A 13,935-nucleotide genomic window follows, 5' to 3' on the forward strand; every position below is an offset into this window, starting at 1 on the left:
GGCCGCACCGCTGGTCGCCGACCATCTGGCCGTTCACCGGCGGAGGAAGCTCCCCCTCCCAGCCATCTTCCCAAGATGGCCGATGAACCTATAGACCCAATGGACGATGACTGTCCGCCTACTGATAGCGGCGGCAGTGCTCGCTCGAAGCAAGGCCCTCAGCGGCCTTCGAGGTGACCCCTTCTTTCGTCTTCCTTTTCTTCTTACGATGGCACTTATTCACTGGAATATTCGCAGCATTCGCTCCAACCGAGAGGACTTGACGTTGCTGCTCCGCTTGCACTGTCCGCTCGTCGTAGCCCTCCAGGAAACGAAGCTACGCCCATGCGATCAAATTGCCTTGGCACACTACACCTCTGTGCGTTTTGACCTACCCCCTGTGGTAGGTATCCCGGCCCATGGAGGGGTTATGTTGCTGGTCCGGGATGATATTTACCACGATCCCATCACGTTGCACACCGGCCTGCAGGCAGTAGCCATCCGCATTACTCTCCCCAATTTTACATTTTCCATTTGTACCGTTTACACTCCATCGTCATCTGCCGTTACCAGGGCAGACATGATGCAACTTATTGCTCAGCTACCTGCACCATTTTTGTTAACTGGAGACTTCAATGCCCACCATCCCCTTTGGGGCTCTCCAGCATCCTGCCCGAGGGGCTCCCTGTTAGCAGACCTTTTCAACCAGCTCAATCTTGTCTGCCTCAATACTGGTGCCCCTACCTTTCTTTCGGACACATCTCACACCTATTCCCATTTAGACCTCTCTATATGTACTCCCCAACTTGCACGCCGGTTTGAGTGGTATGCACTTTCTGATACATATTCGAGTGACCACTTCCCGTGTGTTATCCATCTCCTGCAACATACCCCCTCTCTGTGCTCCTCTAGTTGGACCATCTCCAAGGCAGACTGGGGGCTCTTCTCTTCCAGGGCGACCTTTCAGGATCAAACCTTCACAAGCTGCGATCGTCAGGTCGCACACCTCACGGAAGTCATTCTCGCTGCTGCTGAATATTCCATCCCTCACCCTACTTCTTCTCCACGTCGCGTACCGGTCCCCTGGTGGACCGCAGCATGTAGAGGTGCTTTACGTGCTCGTCGACGTGCTTTACGCACCTTTAAACGCCACCCTACAGTGGCGAATTGTATCAATTATAAACGATTACGTGCTCAGTGTCGTCGTGTTATTAAAGACAGCAAGAAAGCCAGCTGGGCTGCTTTCACAAGCACCTTCAACAGTTTTACTCCTTCTTCTGTTGTCTGGGTTAGCCTGCGCCGGCTATCTGGCACTAAGGTCCACTCACCAGTTTCTGGCTTGACGGTCGCGAATGACGTCCTTGTGGCCCCTGAGGATGTCTCCAATGCCTTCAGCCGCTTTTTTGCCGAGGTTTCGAGCTCCGCTAATTACCACCCTGCCTTCCTCCCCCGCAAACAGGCAGAGGAGCCTAGCCCACCTAACTTCCGCTCCTCGAATCGTGAAAGATATAATGCCCCATTCACCATGCGGGAACTCGACAACGCACTAGGCCGATCACGGTCCTCCGCTCCAGGGCCTGATTCTATTCATATTCAGATGCTGAAGAACCTTTCTCCTGCGGGTAAAGGTTTTCTTCTTCGTACTTACAATCGCATCTGGATTGAGGGACATGTTCCCGCATGCTGGCGCGAGTCTATTGTTGTCCCGCTTCCTAAGCCGGGGAAGGACAAGCACTTGCCTTCCAGTTATCGACCCATATCGCTTACCAGCTGTGTCTGTAAAGTGATGGAGCGAATGGTTAACTCTCGGTTGGTTTGGCTGCTCGAGTCTCGACGCCTACTTACCAATGTACAATGTGGATTTCGTAGGCGCCGCTCTGCTGTCGACCATCTGGTTACCTTGTCGACCTTCATTATGAATAACTTCTTGCGGAAGCGCCCGACCGCGGCTGTGTTCTTTGCTTTGGAGAAGGCTTACGACACCTGTTGGAGGGCGGGCATTCTCCACACCATGCATACATGGGGCCTTCGCGGTCGCCTCCCTCTTTTTATTCGTTCCTTTTTAATGGATCGACAGTTCAGGGTACGTGTGGGTTCTGTCCTGTCAGACACCTTTCACCAGGAGAATGGGGTGCCACAGGGCTCAGTTTTGAGCGTCGCTCTCTTCGCCATGGCGATCAATCCAATAATGGATTGCCTCCCAGCTGATGTATCAGGCTCCCTTTTCATAGACGATTTTACCATCTATTGCAGCACGCAGCGTACGTGTTTCCTGGAGCGCTGTCTTCAGCGTTCTCGTGACCGTCTTTACTCCTGGAGTGTCGCCAATGGCTTCCGGTTTTCTGCCGAGAAGACGGTCTGTATTAACTTCTGGCGCTACAAAGGGTTTCTCCCACCGTCCTTAAGACTCGGTCCCGTTGCTCTCCCATTCGTGGAGACAACAAAATTTTTAGGTCTTACATTTGACAGGAAACTTAGTTGGTCTCCGCATGTGTCATATTTGGCTGCCTGTTGTACCTGTTCTCTAAATGTCCTCCGTGTTCTCAGTGGTATGTCGTGGGGAGCGGATCGAACCGTCCTGCTTCGTCTATATCGGTCGATCGTCCGCTCCAAGCTGGATTATGGGAGCTTCGTATACTCCTCTGCACGGCCATCCATCTTACGCCGCCTCAACTCCATACAACATCGGGGTTTACGACTTGCGATCGGAGCTAGTCCCGTCGAGAGTCTTCATGCTGACGCTGGTGAGTTGCCACTCACCTACCGGCGCGATATACTGCTTTGTCGGTATGCCTGTCAGCTACTGGCAATGCCCGACCACCCGTCTTATCGTTCCTTTTTTGATGACTCTCTTACAGTCAATACGGGTTGTATGTCTCTGCCCTACTACCCCCTGGAGTTCGCTTTCATCGCCTCCTTCAACACCTTAATTTTTCACTCCCTGCAACCTTTCGAGTGGGCGAGAGCCACACGCCACCTTGGCTCCAGGCTCAGGTTCGCGTCCACCTTGACCTCTGCTCGCTCCCGAAGGAGGTTACCCCCGGTTCAGTCTACCACTCCCGTTTTATCGAACTTCGTTCGAAGTTCATTAATATGACCTTCATTTATACAGATGGCTCTAAGACCAATGACGGGGTTGGGTGTTCCTTTATTGTCGGGGCACAAAGTTTCAAATACCGGCTCCATGGCCTTTGTTCGGTCTTCACAGCTGAGCTCTTTGCCCTCTACCAGGCTGTCCTTTACATCTGCCGCCACCGACATTCTGCATATGTCATCTGCTTCGATTCCCTGAGCGCTATCCAGAGCCTCAGTGATCCGTACCCGGTTCACCCTTTCGTGCACCGGATCCAACACTCTCTTCAGCAGCTGGTGGACGTCGGTTCTCCGGTTAGCTTTATGTGGGTTCCTGGCCATGTCGGTATCCCTGGGAATGAAGCTGCAGATGCCGCGGCCAAGGCTGCGGTCCTCCAGCCTCGGACAGCATCTTGTTGTGTCCCTCCGTTCGATTGTAGCAGGGTAATTTGTCGGCCCCTTTTATCGCAGTGGCATGCCGATTGGGCTGCACTCACAGACAACAAACTTCGGGCCCTGAAACCTCTTCCCGTGGCTTGGATGTCCTCCTCAAGCCCTTCTCGGCGGGAGGAGGTCGTTTTGGCCCGGTTACGAATTGGCCACTGCCGGTTCAGCCATCGCCATCTGCTGACGGCTGCGCCGGCGCCGTTCTGCCCCTGTGGGCAATTGCTGATGGTCTGCCATATTTTAACGGTCTGTCCGGATTTTAACACCCTGCGTCTTGATCTTGGCCTGCCATGTACTGTAGAAGCCATTTTAGCGGATGACCCACGAGCAGCTGCTCGCGTTCTTCATTTTATCAATTTGACAACCCTCTCAAAGGACATTTGATTCTGCTGTTTTCCTTTTTTAATCGTATGCCTGTCAGTCTGTCTTTTATCGTGTTTTCCGTTTCGTTGCTGTTTTAAACGTGTGACTCGCGGTGCATTCCTCACGTAGTCTGGGCGCTAATGACCGTTGAAGTTGTGCGCCCTAAAACCACAAAAAAGAAAAAAAAAAAAAAATTTCTTAGATTGTCCATAATGTTCATCAAACCACTCGTGAACAATTGTGGTCTGGTGACCAGGCTACGGTTTTCTAGTCACCTAGGGTCCAACCAATTTGCTCACAAGCCCAGGGAGCCACTGCAGGCAATGTCATGCTGTTGGCAAAGGCACTCACATTGGTTGTCTGCTGCCATGGTCCATTAATACCAAATTTTGCTGCTCTATCCTAACAGATATGTCTGCTGTACATTTCACATTGATTTATGTGGTTATTTCATGCAGTGTTGTTTGACTGCTAGCACCAACCGTACACAAATGTTGCTGCTCTCATTTGTTAAGTGAAGGTCAATGGGCATAGTGAGAGATAATGTAAGAAATTTGGTGTTTTCATCACACCCTTTACACCATATGTCTTGGAATATGTAATTCCCTAATGATTTCCAAAATGGAATGTCCTAAGCATCTAGCTCCAACTACCATTCCGCATTCAAAATCTGTTAATTCTCATTGTGGGGTCATAATCACTATGGAAACCTCTTCACATGAATCACCCGATAACAAATGACAACTCTGCCAAGCACCTTCAGTTTACGTGTTGTGTATGTGATAATACCACCATCTTTGCAAGTGAATATCACTGTTCCATGACTTTTATCACCTCACTATGTATGTTCTTCAATGAGTTACACAATAATTCAACTAAACATACTCAGAGGTGCCCACAACATAAACATATTTATCCTCTGACTGTAGGGACTGAAGGCTACAGTTAAATACATAAAAGTATAAAGTTGATAACTTCTAGACCACAAATATAACATTAACTCTTAGTGCTCAACCAATGGGGTAGCCTAGACTGCCATATTTGGTCATTTTATTATTTCTATGCACATACTTCAGAAAATGTAGTTTAATTGATGCACCACATTAATGAACTCCCCAAACCATTCTTTTTGCAGTGATGTGTTGAGCAAAAATATTATGACATATGATGTTGGCAGATAAAATGATTACCTCTTTTCCAAGTTAAAAGTGAACATTGCTTCATTATTGTGGGGAGGGGGTGAAGAATTTATGTTGATCCCACCAGTAAGATTTTGAGAAGCATGATGAATGATATACCGGGTGATCAAAAATTCAGTATAAATTTGAGAACTGAATAAATCAAGGAATAATGTAGATAGAGAGGTACAAATTGACACCCATGCTTGGAATGAAATAGGGTTTTATTAGAACCAAAAAAATACAAACGTTCAAAAAAAGTCCGACAGATGGCACTTCATCTGATCAGAATAGCAATAATTAGCATAACAAAATAAGACAAAGCAAAGATGATGATCTTTACAGGAAATGGTCAATATGTTCACCATCATTCCTCAACAATAGCTGTAGTCTAGGAATAATGTTGTGAACAACATGTCCGGAGTTATGGTGGGGCATTGGCATCGGATGTTGTCTTTCAGCATCCCTAGAGATGTCAGTCAATCACGATGCACTTGAGACTTCAGGTAACCCCAAAGGCAATAATAGCATGGACTGAGATCTGGGGACCTGGGAGGCCAAGCATGACGAAAGTGGCGGCTGAGCACACAATCATCACCAAACGACGCGCGCAAGAGATCTTTCACACGTCTAGCAATACTTTTTTTTTTCTTGGTTCTAATAAAACCCCATGTCATTCCATGCATGTGTGTCAATTTTTACCTCTCTATCTACATTATTCTGTGGTTTATTAAGTTTTCAAATTTATACTGACTTTTTGATCACCTGGTACTTCAGACAGGGGAGAAGTAAACACTGGAACACTCTGGATTGCATCTTCAGATTAGACTAACCACTACTTTGGCCACAGATCCATTTACTAAGTCTGTGTTCATTTCTCTGGGTTCTTGTTTCAGCCATGGGATAATGAACTTTGTTAATGCTGATATTATAAGACTTCTGAAGGAATACAAATCCACAATTTAGTGAAAAACAGTTTTACTTCCTTGCAGGATATGTGTACATTGTTAAATGTCTGGTGTGGTGGCACTGAAGGTAGTTTATCTCCCATGGTCTAATTTAGACTCCAGTGACTTCTTTTCACACTATAGTGAAGTGCTTAAGAATTGTCTGCATAATGTCTCAGAAGAGAAATTTAAAGTGTTTGCCAAGTTACATTTTTCTTTATGTAACTAGATTTAATGGGACTACTGTGAATGGTATCTTTTTCAATAATGTGAATAAATATGATCTGCAATATCAATAAATGTAATGTAATTCATGGGCATATTTTAATTTTCAACATAACACTGAGAAACAGTGAATACTGACAAAATAAAGGATATATTGTACTTCAAAAATAAGATTTCAACTTTGCTTGTATGCAGGGTGAGATGACAAAGAGAAGCCAACCCCAAGTCTACCCAGAATGGGCAAATTTAGCGAGCTGTGGTGTTAGCTGAGATATAGCAGAGAATGTGGCGAATTTTTTGACTTAAGTAATTTTTAATGTTTATAGCTGCTGAATTATTACACTGACTTTAAGAAATGGAATTACATGTATTATTCACTTGCATTAGAAAGTGTGTTCAAAGGGTTTTTTAATGGGACAACACATGTTTACCTTAATCCAAATGTACACAAGATAACAGTACTGCAAACCATTTCCCCACCATTAGCAGTAGAACATTTGTCCTACTGTACCAAATGTAAGCAAACATGTAACTCTGGCACAGTTCATATTTTCATTAATACAGTTGTTTAACAAGTGCTCAGACTGCTGGACTGACAGCATTGTATGCTGAATTTCAAGGGACCTTATGGCAGCAATGGCCTGTGTTGCATAGCACATCATGTCTTCAGGATTTTTGGTTTTCCTTGTGGGCTTCGTAATTTAATTTTCATCACAGATAAAAGACCAGAAGCGTTAAGGTTGGCAAGATGTAGCCCATTTTATATTTCACAAATGATCACTCTAACAATTTCAAAGTTTTCTGTTAAGTGTATCTGTAATTACCTTTGTAGAATGGATAGTACATTTGTTGTGGTGGTACTAAATGGATTGCATTGTGGCCAGTGGGCTCTCTTTCCAGTAAGTGCAGCTACATATCTCTTATGAACTGCAGAGACTTGTAGTTACTTAGAACACTATCAATGAAACAGGTGCACAAGATACAATTCCTCAAAAGGCTGTAACACATATTGACAGACAAAGGTTGTTTATTCACTTCTCTTGGCGAGCATAGCTTTCAGCTGACCAATAGTGCATGATGTAAACAATAATTTGCTACTAACATTCATTTTAATTGGATTACTCTAGTGAAGTTGTCTTCTCCCTTGACAAATTTTGCCCCTCACCCACACTTATGCCATTATCAAACTGACAATTTCGCATTGCTTTTGATGAGTTCTGTCAACTGACTTCTTCTTGTAGTCAGGTTGTGCCAAATTTAATTCAGTCATCACTAGTAATCTGATCTAAAATTGCAATCTTCAGCTTTCTTCTGTAGTAGCATATTTCAAGTGCTTCTCATCTCTCATCATCAATCACTATTATCATCCATTTTATTACTTATCTTCCATGTTTCACATCTGTAGAAGGCTACACATCAGAAAAGACTGCCTATCAGATAAGTGCTTATTCACTCTTAACAAAAGTTACTTTTTTGGAACTGTATTTTCATGCTATTGCAGGTCTGTATTTTATAGCCTTCCTATTTTGCCCATCATCAGTCAGTTTTCTATACAAACATCAAAACTCATCTTCTGCAATTAATGACTGTATATCTCTAATTCTGTCTGCATCTCATTATTTAATTTGACTTCATTTCATTGCCCTGCTTTTGATTTTGTAGATACTCATTGTATAAGCTCCTTTCAAGACAGTGTCAGTTCCGTTCAATTTTACTTTCAAGTCTTTTTCTGTCTTTGATAGGATTACAGTGTTATCCAGTGTGACAGTGTAGCCGATGGCAGTGGGATCACTTGTGGAAAAATTCCTGTAGTAGTTGGTGTGAGAGCTTCACCTTTTTTTAGACTGAAGTCAGTTGATAGGTATACCTACTTAAAGGAAATCCCACTAACTAAGGGCTCACCTTCAGAGGACATATTTCCAAGTAAAGGAATCTGATCTGACCAGATATTTGAATGTTGCGCAGGGGCAGTTGAATTGAGTGAAATTAAACTTCTAATTGTTGTTGTTTATAGGTCCCCTAACTCTGATTTGAGAGCATTTCTGCTCAAGCCAGAGAGGGTTCTTGATTCACTTTGCAGGAAGTACCAGAAATTAGTTATGTGTGGTGACTTCAGTATAAATTTTGTATATGATGGTGCAAGTAAAAGGATGTTGGTAGATCTCCTAAATTCATATGGTATTGTGCAGACTGCCTTTTTTCCAGCTAGGCTTCAGGGGAACAGTAGCACAGCCATAGACAATATTTTTATTCATTCTTCATTACTAGATGGGCATTCTGTTAACAAAAGTGTGAATGGCCTTTCAGACCATGATGCACAAATTTTAACACTAAAAGGCTTTTGTACTCAAATGAATGTCACATATAATGACAAACTATGTAGGAAAGTTAATCCAATAGCAGTAGAGAGTTTTTTAAACCTTATCAAGGAACAAATGGCAGTATCTTTATGGTGTCGATAACATAGATGATAAATATAATGCTGTTCTTAACACATTTCTCATGCTCTTTGAGAGTTGCTTCCCATTAAAACATTCTGAACAAGGTACTAGCAGTCATAGGCAGCCTGGGTGGTTGACTAGTGGGATAAGGGATTATACCAAAATGTTAGAAGTATTCACAGTCAAGCTACAGTAGCACATTACAAACAATATTTTAAGGTGCTTAAAAATGTTATTAGGAAGACAGAGTATATGGTATTGCAAATAGAATAGCTGATTCACAGATAAAATTGTCAGTTGTGAAGGAAGTGTGTGGTCAGCAGCACAAGGTCGACGATACAAAGTCAGATCATTCTAAAAATATTTCTGTTATTGACAAATCAGATATATGTACAGCATTTAACAATAATTTTTGAAGCACTGCAGGTGAATTACATAAAAATTTAGTTTCTACGGGGAATCACATAACTTCCTTGGCGAATGCCTTTCTGAGATTAATGTCTGAAAATCTCCTCTGTGATACAGACAAGGGAGAGATTGAGTCAATAATTAAATCACTGAAGACTAAGGACTCTCATCGACATGGTGGAGTGCCTAACAGAATATTAAAGTACTGTGCTGCAAATGTTAGCCCTGTATTTAGCCATATTTGTAATTTTTCCTTTAGGAATGGTCAGTTTCCTGAACGATTAAAATACTCAGTAGTAAAGCCTCTTTGTAAAAAGGGTGAAAGGTATAATGTAGACAATATTAGATCTATTTATATGCCATTAGTGTTTGCTAAGGTTATTAAACAGGCTGTGTATGTAAGGATAATTGATCATTTTATATTGCACAATTTGCTATCAAATGTACAGTTCAGCTTTAGAAGTTGTTTAACAATTGAAAATGCTATATTCTCCTTTCTCTTTGAGGCACTGGATGGGTTAAACAAAAGGTTTTGAATGGTGGGCATATTTTTTGATTTAACGAAGGCATTTTATTCTGTTGTTCACAAAATATTGCTCCAGAAGTTGGACCATTATGGAATACAGGGAGTAGCTCACAATTGGTTCACCTCTTGCATGAGCAACAGACATCAAAAGGACATTATTCACAATGTTGAGAATGGCTGTGACATAGGGTCTGACTGGGGTACAGGTCAGGTGGGGGGTGCCCCTGAGATCAGTGTTGAGCCACTCCTGTTCCTTATTTATATAAATGATAAGCCCTCTAGTGTTATGGGTAACTCTGAAATATTTCTGTTTGCTGATGACACTAGCTTGGTAGTAAAAGATGTTGTGTTCAACATTGGCTTGGTTTCAAGTAGTGCAGTTCATGACATAAGTTCATGGCTTCTAGAAAATAAACAAATGCTAAATCACAATAAAACTCAGTTTTTAGCGTTTTTAACACACAATTCAACAAAACCTGATGTTTTAATTTCACAGAATGGGCTTATGATTAGTCAAACTGAACAGTTCAGATTTATAGGTGTTCAGATAGATAATAAACTGTTGTGGAAAGCCCACGTTCAGGATCTTGTTCAAAGACTTAATGCTGCCATTTTTACTATTCGAAAGGTATCTGAAGTAAGTGGTTGTTCAACACGAAAATTAGTGTTCTTTGCTTATTTTCATTTGCTTATGTCATATGGTATTATATTTTGGGGTAACACTTCAGATTCTATAAGCATATTTTTGGCTTAGAAACAGGCAGTTTGGGCAATAAGTGGTCTAAGTTCACAGACCTCTTGTCGACCCCTGTTCGTGAGTCAGGGTATTTTGACATTGGCCGTACTATCATTTCTTGTTAGCAGTATTAGCTTATTCGCAAGAATAAACAACTTTCACTCAGTTAATACTCGGCAGAAATGAAATCTGCATTTGGATCAGACTTCCTTCACTCATGTGGAGAAAGGTGTGCAGTATACTGCTGCATCCGTTTTCAGGAAGTTACCACTCAAGTTCAAAAATCTTAGCAGTGATCCACGCACTTTCAAATCAAAACTGGAGTTTCCTCATGGGTCACTCCTTCTATTCTGTTGAGGAGTTCCTTGAAAAAGTAAGCTGATTCCTATTGTATTGTTGATTGCGTTTACTTAAACTTATGGATTGACTTTTTTTCTTGGGTTCCTAACATCTTCATCTACATCCATACTCCGCAAGGCACCTGACGGTGTGTGGCGGAGGATACCTTGAGTACCTCTATCGGTTCTCCCTTCTATTCCAGTCTTGTATTGTTCGTGGAAAGAAGGATTGTCGGTATGCCTCTGTTATTACTTGTATGTTGTAATTTCATGTAATGACATATTCCATGACCTTGGAGATTTGCTCCTATGGAACCTGATGTGTAAATAAATAAATAAAATCGACAAACTGTAGTTTTTATTTCTTCTCCCTGAACTTTAATTCACATACTAAATTTTTCCTTGGTTTCTTTTACTGCTTGCTCAATGTTCAGGTATAAAAACATGGGGATAGGCTACAACTTGATCACACTTACTTCTCAGCTACTGTCTTCCTTTCATGTCCTTTAACGCTTAGAACACCAAAATGGTTTCTGAACAAGTTGCAAATAAATTATGTTCCCTGTGTTTTTTCTGTGCTACCTTCAAAATTTCAAAGAGTGTGTTCCAGTCAGCATTGTCAAAAGCTCAGCTTACATCTAAATGCCCTATAAACAGAGGCTAGCCTTTCTTACCTGCTGAGTTAAGTTGTGAGGTCAGTATTTCTTCATGTGTTCCTACATTTCTCCAGAAACCAAAATTAATGTTGCCAAAGTTGGCTTCTGTCAGTCACTTCATTTGTGTGTAAGTCATTCATGACAGTATTTTGCAATAACGACTTCTTAAACTGATGGTTCAGGATATTCACACGTCAGCTCCTGCTTTCTTTGGACCTGGAATAATCACGTTCTTATTAAATTCTGAGAATATATTTTTTTTTTCATATATGTTACATGCTAAATAGTTTTTTCCTCATGAATGAATAAATAAAAACACTGAGCTTATACTTTAAGAGAAGTGTGTGATCTTGAGTCATGTTTTAATTTGGTGCATGCCATTAGTGTATTCTCCTCATCCTCTTAAAGAAAAGCACTTTATACAATAATTCATATGAGAGATTCCTAATGTTGTGAATTTAGCATGTGCATGTACTGCATGTTGAACAATAGTAATGAATCTCTTACATTATTTCTTTGTTACAGATGTTCAGCAATCCCGAATTGAATCCTCTGGGAGTTAAGATGGAGGAGGTAAGCTACTGCTATGTCTTAAGGTCTGTTAAGTCTTTCTTTTCTCAGGATATATCTCTTGTCTAAATTCTGTGTGCACTTGGTGGAGCCTCAAATTCCAGAGGAGGAGGGTGTAGTATTCACAAGGAGAAACACATTCAGCTTTAGGTGCTGCATTTTTTATACAGCAGGTGGATACTTGAGGAAACACACAATTCATACTGCTAATCCATTGTTAGTTGTGAGGCATGGGAATGTCAAATAGATTACAGATGAATGGGTAGTTTTATTGTACATGATTTCTGCAGGGGAAATAGAACTCCTTGCTTTTTGGAACCATAAACCCAACTTCTGAACTTATGTACTCGCCATTGTTGTTTGTATTGGAAAATGTTCAGACGTCTTTGAAACGAAAGAAAGTCTCAACTCCCCTACTTGGCAGATTATAGGACAACATGACTGAGAAGTAAATGTACTTCTTCATCTCTGCTTTTGCACAAATTTATGATACATGCAGGGCTTGGCCAGAAATGAGAATGACAGAAGTGGGAACTCCAGATGTCCAAGCATGTAGAAGGAATAGTAATTTGGTGCAGGTCGGGTAAGGCATGGGCCATTTATATTAGTATAGTTTATAGGGAGTGGTTGGCACAGTGAAAAGAATACAAAACAGTAATCTGAAGGTTTTATGTAAATTGAAGGTCAAGGGGGGTGGAAATGAAAGGAAAGGGGAGGGATAATTGCTGTCAGCTACATTGGGACATTATGCAGAATCGGTGGTGACAAGTGAAAGTATGTACCAGACTGTGATTCGAACATGGGATTTCCTACTCACAGGGCAGGTGCGATAAACACTGCACCATCTGGGGGCACAGTGTTACCACAACTGCATGGACTATCTTGGCTCGCCTCACAGCCGATCCACACTCACATCGAGTGCCACCTATCCTCAGCCCCTGTCCCATTTCCTCCATATTTACTCATCTGAGATTCCCACAGGAGGTAGGACATACTTGTGCATCCACATTGAAGTAGCTGGATTCATTGCCTAGCTAGGCCTATAAAATTATATGAAAGTGTGGTGTCTGCTCTTTTGGACATGGACAGGAGCTGTGGGTAGGTGGTGCTAGATGAGAGTGTGGATCAGCTGTGAGGCAAACCAAGATAATCCATGCAGTTGTGATAACACTGTGTCCTGGATGTTGCAGTGGTTATTGAACCTGCCTAGTAAGCATGAGATCCAGGTACACATGTTCACTCCGTAATGTCCCAATGCAGCCGATAGCTGTGATCAATTCCCTTTCCTTCCCTTTATACCCTCTCCACCTTTAATTTACATATAATTTATAAGAGGTGCAGATTCTGTGTCATGTCTGTTGTTTCGGACATGTCAAAAATGGTAGACAACCAACATTCATGTCGTCTGAAGGTTGTTAGGTCAAGCCCCTATGTGGATGATTCTTTTAATCTTCTAACAATATTGTGAAAGTTGCTACTCATCATATAGCAAGATGCTGAGTCACAGATAGGAACAACAAAAAGACTGTCACAAATATAGCTTTCGTCCAGTAAGGCCTTTCTCAGAATTAAATGACAATCATACACATATATACTTGTGCAAATGCAACTCACACACACATGACTGCAGTGTCAGGCAACTGAGGTCACACTGTGAGTAGCAGCACCAGTGCATGATGGGAATGGTGACTGGGTGTGGGTGAGGAGGAGGTTGGTGCGGGGAAGGGGAGGAATAGTGGGCTAAGGATGGCGGAGGTAAAGGGTGACATCCTGTTGGGGAGCACACAGGATTGAGGTGGAAAGAGGGTAGGGCAGCCATGTGCAGTTGGGAGGTTAGATGAAGGGCAGTGGAGAGATTGGGAGGGGGAATGCAGAAAAGAGGAAAAGTAAAATGATGGTGTGATGGAGAAATGAGGGCTGTGTAATGCTGGAATGGGAACAGAGAATGGACTGGATGGGAGAGGACAATGACTTACTAAGGTTGAGCCCAGGATGTTATGGGAACATAGGAGATATTACAGGGAAAGTTCCCACCTGTGCAATTCAGAA

At 42.3% G+C, this 13,935-nt stretch overlaps 1 protein-coding gene across 1 annotated transcript in view; it reads left to right on the forward strand.

Annotated features, from left to right (window-relative positions):
- LOC124743706 (zinc finger protein 98-like) overlaps positions 1-13,935 on the forward strand; it is a 104,110-nt gene that overhangs the window by 31,972 nt on the left and 58,203 nt on the right. The window contains exon 6 of the mRNA XM_047248880.1: positions 11,842-11,889. Coding sequence (XP_047104836.1) covers positions 11,842-11,889 — 48 coding nt within the window. The remainder of the gene's footprint in view (positions 1-11,841; positions 11,890-13,935) is intronic.

Source organism: Schistocerca piceifrons, unplaced genomic scaffold (assembly GCF_021461385.2).
Source record: "Schistocerca piceifrons isolate TAMUIC-IGC-003096 unplaced genomic scaffold, iqSchPice1.1 HiC_scaffold_2512, whole genome shotgun sequence".
Taxonomy (NCBI): Eukaryota; Metazoa; Arthropoda; class Insecta; order Orthoptera; family Acrididae; genus Schistocerca; species Schistocerca piceifrons.